Raw genomic sequence first — 7,843 nt, forward strand, 5'->3', positions numbered from 1 at the left:
CGTCTGCCAATCACCCCATTCATATCCTCTCGAGACAGAAACGGCTGCAAACAGCTGCAAAGAACTGAAAGTACTTTCACAAAACCAGCTTACTGAGACAGTATGGACAAGAGAATGGGCCCAAAACACAGCAAAACACAGAAACAGAGACAACAAATTGGCCAAAACCAGAAATCATACCACCGAGTGGGTTCTTAAGAGCTTAGGACGGTCGAAGTTTCCTGGTTAGGGAACCAAAAAGTAAGGCCCCCACAAAGGGAAGCCCTCACCCAAACCTCAGGAATTCACGACCACCCATTAACTCACAAGACACCTAACTTGATGCAATCAGCAAGAGGTATATTTCATTCAGTATACTGAGGTCAAGACCCATGACCCACACAGGGGCAGTGGGGTCTGACCTGGGCTTTGGAGACAGAGAGAATTTAAAGTAAAAAAACCACAACTCAGAGGGGAAACCACAACCCAGGGGGAGTAAAGGAGGGTTATTGGAGAGCACCTGTGGAAAGTCCCAGCCCATTATTCAGTTTGTGACAGGGTACAAGGTAGAGCCATGGGGAAAGTTTTGTATAGACTATTCTCTAAGAGCCTGTATGTAATCAGCCATCTATCTTGTGGTCAGCCAAGTTCCTGAAACACAGAGCTCAGGACCAAGCTGACCTGCACTCTTGGTTCTGCCCAGCCTGCTAGGAGATTTTGAACATTTTTAACCCTTTAAAAGTCTTTGGCCCTTCTGAGTGTCTTAGTACATGAGGTCATAATGAGGACTGTTAGAAACACCACAAGGAGGTAGGTGTCCTAAAGTTCATGTGCTGCCTAAGTTGGGGCTGGAACTGCCACCCACACCTCATTTCATATCGTTGTAATAGCCTGAAACCATGCTGCAGCCCTAGACAGTGACATATAGGAAGACCCTGGGTTTTCCCTGTTACCCTGCGAAATAAAACTTCAGGGGATTTTTGTGATAGTTCAGTTCTCACCCTCCTGTGTCTGCCTGTCAGGGGATTGCTCATCCTATTCCCAACCTTGTAGAAACTGGTGTTCCTTCTTACCCAGTCTTCCCTTCCTCCAACTCCCCCCCCCCGCCACCAACTCCCACGACACCATCAGAGACTGAGAGTGACATACATATTTTCTCATGTGATTGATTTTATTATCAGCATCATACAACTTTTATGTGGCAAAGTTTGCCATTGGCATCCTGACCGTGGCCCAGCTCCTAGACCCATTCACTGATGTTTCATAGGTCTTTGGACCCAGTTGGGGCCTAGGAGCTGGCCAGGTAGTCATCACGGTCTGGGGCGCTTTCAGGGGAAGGTGGATTTTGCCACTGCTGGAGTGGGAGCCGAAGCTGGAGCCGAAGCTGGAGCCGAAGCTGGAGCTGGAGCCAGAGTCCAAGCTGGAACTAGAGCTGCAGCCCAATCTGGAGGCAGAGCTGAAGCTGAGGCCAGAGTCAGAGCCGGAGCCGAAGCAGAAGCCGAAGCAGGGGTGAAAGCCAGGGCCAGAGCATGTGCCTTTGCTCTAGGTTCTTTAGGAATTCTTGGTCTGACAAATACCTTCGACTTTGCCCCAGTTGACAGTCGAAAACTTGTCTTCTTCTTCTCCGTGATCTGAAATAATTAGATACTAAATTCACAAGGGCACTGGTTTTGGAGAAAGGATGTAGATTCTCGAAAAGGGACAGAGGTAGATGAGGAATTTAGAGCAGGTCTGAGAAAATCTTAGGGGAAGGGATGGTCTCAGAAGGGGGACAATGAGCTTAGCTGGAACCTCTCACCTTAGCACCGTTTCTGCGACGACAAGAGGTACCCTGTTTCTTGACATAATATTTAGACCGCTGTTGTTGGGATGTTTTACGTTTCCTCATGATCTGAAATAATTACATACTAAATTCATAAGGGCACTGGTTTTGGAGAAAGATAGAATGTGGATGGGGACTTGCGAAAAGGGAGAGAGGTAGATGAGAAATTTACAGCTGGTCTGAGAAAATCTTATGGGAAGGGATGGCCTCAGAAGGGGGACAGTGAGCGTACTGGGACCTCTTACCTTTGAACTGGTTCTGCGATGACCAGAGGTACCCCGTTTCTTGTTGGAATGTTTAGACCTCCTGTGTTGAGATGTCTTATGTTTATTTTGCCTGGATCTCCTGGCAGCAGCACCAGGCTTAAGGGCTTTCTTAGCCATGCGAGCCGTTTTGTGTTCTTCTACCAACTGGCCCCAGAGCTCTGAGCTCCCTGCTTACCTACCTGTCAGAACAATGGTGGGCCACACCCTCTGCCTTATTTGGTCAGCAACGTTCTCCCTAGCCAATGGCAGCTAAGCAGTGGCTGAGACCTCACAAAGCCCTACCTCTGACACCTTTGAGGGCATGTAACCTATGCCAGGTATGTTATGAAGGTTTGCAAGTATATAAGTCTTGTAATGTGTGCCTCCTCCTATGGTCCCTGCAACTATGTTCAACCATCTTCACCTTTTGAAACCATAATCACCCAATTCCATTATAAGTTGCACTGGTCATGGTATCTCTTCACAGTAATTAATTAATTAATTAATTAATTAATGAGGGGAAATAAGATGTTGCTGTGATAAAATAATGTCTTATATGTGTGTGCATAAAGTTATCAAGGAGTGAATTTTTAAGGGAAAAAGAACATTGCTGAATTGCATTGTCCAGAATGAAAAGGACAAAGAAATCTTCAGTGAACTTTGAGGATACATCAAAAAGAAATTGTCCTCATTAAGCTAATATAAATTATTCTCTATTTTATGTGATGTATGTAGGGGTCATGTCTGCATTTGTCTATGCACCAATTCATGCAGAGTTCCACGAGGGCAAAATAGGGTGTTAGATACCACAGAACTGGAAATATAGACATCTGTGAGCTTTCACATGTCTGTTAAACATTTTTTACACTCCAGAATTTATTCCCCTCCTTGTCCACCCACTGACTGTTCCACATCCCACACCTCCTCTCCCCCCCCCATCTACAAGAGGATGCCCACCCCACACCAGACCTCCCCACTCCCTGGGGTCCCAAGAATCTTGAGAGTAGGTGCATGTTCTCTTAGTCCAGACCCGGCAGTCCTCTGCTGTATATGTATTGGGGGGGGGGTTCATATCAGCTGGTGCATGCTGCCTGGATGGTGGCTCACTGTCTGAGAGATCCCTGGGGTCCAGGTGAGTTGAGACTGCTGGTCCTCCTACAGGGTTGCCCTACTCCTCAGCTTCTTTCAGCTTTTCTCTAATTCAACCACAGAGGTTAGCAACTCCAATCCATTGGTTGGGTGTAAATATCTGCAACTGACTTTTTCAGCTGCTTGTTTGGTCTCTTAGAGGGCAGTCATGATAGGACCCTTTTTGTGAGCACTCCATAGCCTCAGTAATAGCGTCAGGTCTTGGGGCCTCCTCTTGAGATGTTTCTCAATTTGGGCCTACCACTGGACCTCCTTTTCCTTAGGATCTTCTCTGTTTTTGTCCCTTCAGTTCTTTCAGACAGGAACAATTCTGGGTCAAAGTTTTGACTGTGTGATGGCAACTCCTCTCTCACTTGATGCCCTGTTTTTCTACTGAAGGTGGACTGTACAAGTTCCCTCTACCCACTGTAGGGCATTTCATCTAAGGTCCCTTACTTTGAGACATGAGAGTCTCTCTCTTTCCAGATCTCTGGTACATACTAGAGGGTCCCCCTACCTCCTACCTCCTGAGGTTGTCTGTTTTGATTCTTTCCCTCAGGCCTATTGTCCTGTTTCCCACTTAATACCTAATCACATTCCCCTCTTCCCCTTCCTGTCACTTTTCCCACCTCTGCCCCTCTACCCCGAGTGCCCCATGATGGCTTTCTTCTCCCTCCTAAGTAGGATTGAGGCATCCACTTGGGTCCTTTGGCTTGTTGACCTTCTTGAGTTCTGTGGACTATATCTTGGGTATTCTGTACTGTTTGGCTAATATCCACTAATTAATGAGTACATGCCATGCATGTCCTTTTGGGTCTGAGTTACCTCACTCAGGATGATATTTTCTAGTTCCATCTATTTGCCTGCAAAACTCACTATGTCCTCATTCTTAATAGCTGAGTAGTATTCCATTGTGTAATGGATATTTTCTATATCCATTCTTCTGTTGTGGGACATCTTGATTGTTTCTAGCTTCTGGCTATCACAAATGAGTCCTGTATAAACATATTGGAACACATGCTCCTGTGGCACAGTGATGCATCTTTTGGATATATACCCAAGAGTGATATAACCCCTATGGCATGGTGAGACATCTTTTGCGTATATGCCAAAGAGTGGTATAGGTTGTCAGGTAGATCTATTTCCAATTTTTTGTAGAAACTCCAAAATGACTTCCAGAGTGCTTGTATCAGTTTGCAATCCCACCAGCAATGGAGGAATGTTCCTCTTTCTCTACATCCTTGTTGCAAGTTTTATTGTCTGCCTTGATGGGTTTCAATCTTGCTGTCCTATTCTCTTTCCCTGGTATGCTCCCATTCCTTGCTTTTAGAATGGGAATAATTAATTTGTACAATTGTGTACTGACAGTAGACAACTATCTTATTGATTGTATATGTGCTCAACATTAAACGATTGCTTTGAAGCTCTGTAGAGACTTTAGATTTTGAATTTTTGAATGGTGTTATGACGTTTACCATTTAGGGAGATGTTTATTGGGAGACTAACTTCTTTTTATGTTTTGAGATGAAAATGAAACTAGGGTTTCAGGAGTGTTGAGTTTTGAATTAAAGTGATGCATTTGATTGTCCAGAGTTGATTTTTTTGATTATTAATATAGTTATTAATATCCCCTGACTAGATTTAGAATCACTATGGCAATATACTTCTGGCTGTTTCTATGAACTAGTTTGCAGAAATTACTGAAGAGGGGAGATACACTCTGAATATGTGTGGCACTAATCCCATAAAAGCTAGGGTCTAGAATAAGACTAGGATTAGTAAGCTGAACACCTGCATTGTTTATATCTGCTTTCCAACTGAGGCTTCCATGTAACCAGTGACTCAACATTCCTGCCCTATTTGCTTTCCTATCATTTTAAACTGCAGCTTAAAGATGTGAGCCCAAATGTTAACTCTCAGAAGTCAATTACTGTTGGGTGTTTGGTCAGCCATGAGAAAAGTGACTGACACAGAACTCACTTTAAAACTATCACCATGCTGACAGCAAACATTTCTTTCCTTGGCAGGTGGTTATGCGGCCCCAAATAGTTCCTTCATGTTATTTTTAATCACTTTTTGTTTTTTAATGATAACACAGTCAAATGTAAGAATACTGTTCAACTATAACAAGAAAAAAAGGCTCAGGAATGATGGAGACCATCATTTTCTCTTTGCATTTTTTTCTGTCTTTTGAATTTCTTGTTGTTTTAAGTAAATGGGGCTAATGTATTACTGGTCACATTTGAAAATTCAGTCATAATAATTCATCATTCTCTGTATACTATTCCTAACAAAATGTCAAGATTCAAATCATATTGGCTACATATCTGAAATATCTCTTAAATACCCTTTTCTTTCTGGATTCCTGTCACTGCACCAGTTCCTACTTTGATTCCTATTCCATTCATAATACCATTTCACTCTTAATCTTCTTATTTCCAATCTGGTCTGTACTTTCTTATCAAATTAATAATCTATGCCACTTTGGTGCTTAACAACCAATAATATTACTCATTTCACTCTATATTCCATACTTCTAATTTTTGAGACTTCAATTTACCTGTTCTTCTTTAGAAGTATTCTCCTTGGGCTCTAGCAGGTACGCATGGATCTCCCTGGGAAAATAAATATAATAGACTCTGCAGGTGCACTGAAGGTGGGTGGGCACAAGAACAGAATGGATCAATATAGGGATGCAATGAGAGGGTACAGTTAGTGATGACTGGGAATAGGGAGGCATTTAGGGGGCAGTGTGGAAACCCTGTGCAGTGGAAGCTTCCATAAATCTATGAGGACAACCATAGTAATGTCTTCTTGTAATGTAGGATACAGAACCTGAAATGCCCATCTTCTGTAACCAGGCAAGGCTCTCAGTGGTGGGACTAAGACAACAATCCTAGAACAAAACCTTTATTTCTCACCTATCCTCTTGCAAGATGTGCTTGGGGCCATGGTGCATCAGAGCATGTGGGAGTGGCCAAGAAATAACTGGTTTAACTTGAGCCCTGTACCATAAGAGAGAACCCATTCTCAACACTGCCTGGATGGCCAAAATGTTCAGTGAAGTGATTCCTAATGATATTCTGCAATACTCACAGATTGGTGCCTAGCCCAATTGTCATCAGAGAGGCTTCGTTGTGATGGTAGCAGATACAGAGACCCACACCCAAATATTAGACAGAGCCTAAGGAAACCCTGTGGAAGTAGGGAAGGAAAAATTGTGGGAGCCAGAGCAGCCAAGGATACCATGAAAACATGACCCACAGAATCAACTGAGCAGGGCTCATAAAGGTTCACAGAGACTGAAGTAGCAACCAGGAATCCTGAATGGGTCTGAGCTAGGTCCTTTGTATACATGCTGTGGTTGTTTAGCTTGGGGTGTTTGTGGGACTCCTAACAGTGGGAGAGGGGGTATCTCTGATTCTTTGCCCGTTCTTGGAAGCATTTTCCTTCTACTGGGTGACCTAGCCCAGCCTTGACAAGAGAGTTTGTGCCTAGATTTATTTCATCGTGTTATGCCATGTTCAGTAGATATCACTGGGAGGCCCGTTCTTCTCTCAAGGGAAATGAAGGAGGAGTAAATCTGGGAAAGAAGGAGAAGTAAATCTGGGGAAGAAGGGAGGTGAGGGAATGACAAGAACAAGGAGAGAAGGGAGGCTGCAGTAGGGATATATTACATGAGAGAAGAATAAATAGAATGAAAAATGGAGAATGGGAAGTGGTATATGGGACAGTTTAGAAGTAGGAAGGAAAAGGAAGAGATTTTGTATGTATAATAACAAAGAGTGTCAAAAATACGTTAATGAATTAAAGCAGAAATATCAGCAGTAAATGTGGGTAAGTTGATTTAATTTTTACATCGAGCTATTTAATTTTATTTGTATGAGCATTTGACTGCATGCATATATATGTACTGTGTGCATGTCTGGTTTCTGAGGTCAGAAAAGGGTGACAAAACTTCCAGAACTGAAGTAATATGTGGTTGTGAGCCACCATGTAATGTTGAAAACTGAAAATAGGTCCTCTCCAAGATCAGTAAATGCACTTACTGGCTTAGATATGCCTTTAGCCCAAGTTGTTTAGTATTTTAATAAATTGAAGGAATGATGAAAGATGAGTTTTGATCTTGACTAAATTAAGAAGTCTAAAGAAACCAAATATAGATTCAACTGAAGAAACTAAACAAATAAAAGTTTTAGGGCGATTGACTTGGAATCATTCTGCTAGTAAATTTGAAAAGATAGTTGAAATAACTCTTTTCTAGACAAATGATAATTTATTGAGATAATTTAATATGGGATAAGCCTAAGGAAAACACTAGCCACAAGGATAAATATTTGCAAATGCTGAATCTATATAGTTTTAACAAAAAAGTATTTCATATCTTCAATTAGAAAACAGTTTAGATGTTATTTATAGTGTGTTAGATCCTACACAAAGAAGAATGCCATTTATGAGTTAGTAGTAGAGGAATGCTCAGTCAGTGAGATGGGAGTGGGTACGTAGCTGGAGAGCACCCTCATAGAAGCAAGGTAAGGGGGAATGGGATAGGGGTTTTGCAGAGGGGAAACCAGAGAAGGAGATACCATTTGAAATGTAAATAAATAAAATATCAATCAAAAAAAAAAGAATTAGTAGTAGGCTACTAACTCAATTGTTTAAAAAAACA

The 7,843-nt window shown here is 42.3% G+C and overlaps 1 protein-coding gene across 1 annotated transcript; it reads right to left on the bottom strand.

The window, feature by feature from the left end:
* Positions 1–1,135: 1,135 nt before the first annotated feature.
* LOC117694160 (uncharacterized) lies at positions 1,136–2,231 on the bottom strand. Its single transcript, XM_034484978.2, has 3 exons — positions 2,047–2,231; positions 1,778–1,870; positions 1,136–1,610 (listed from the first exon to the last, which is right to left on the bottom strand). Exons 1-3 carry the CDS (start codon positions 2,182–2,184, stop codon positions 1,308–1,310), a joined length of 534 nt encoding a protein of 177 aa, XP_034340869.1. The 5' UTR covers positions 2,185–2,231; the 3' UTR covers positions 1,136–1,307.
* Positions 2,232–7,843: the final 5,612 nt, after the last annotated feature.

This window comes from Arvicanthis niloticus, chromosome X (assembly GCF_011762505.2).
Source record: "Arvicanthis niloticus isolate mArvNil1 chromosome X, mArvNil1.pat.X, whole genome shotgun sequence".
Taxonomy (NCBI): domain Eukaryota; kingdom Metazoa; phylum Chordata; class Mammalia; order Rodentia; family Muridae; genus Arvicanthis; species Arvicanthis niloticus.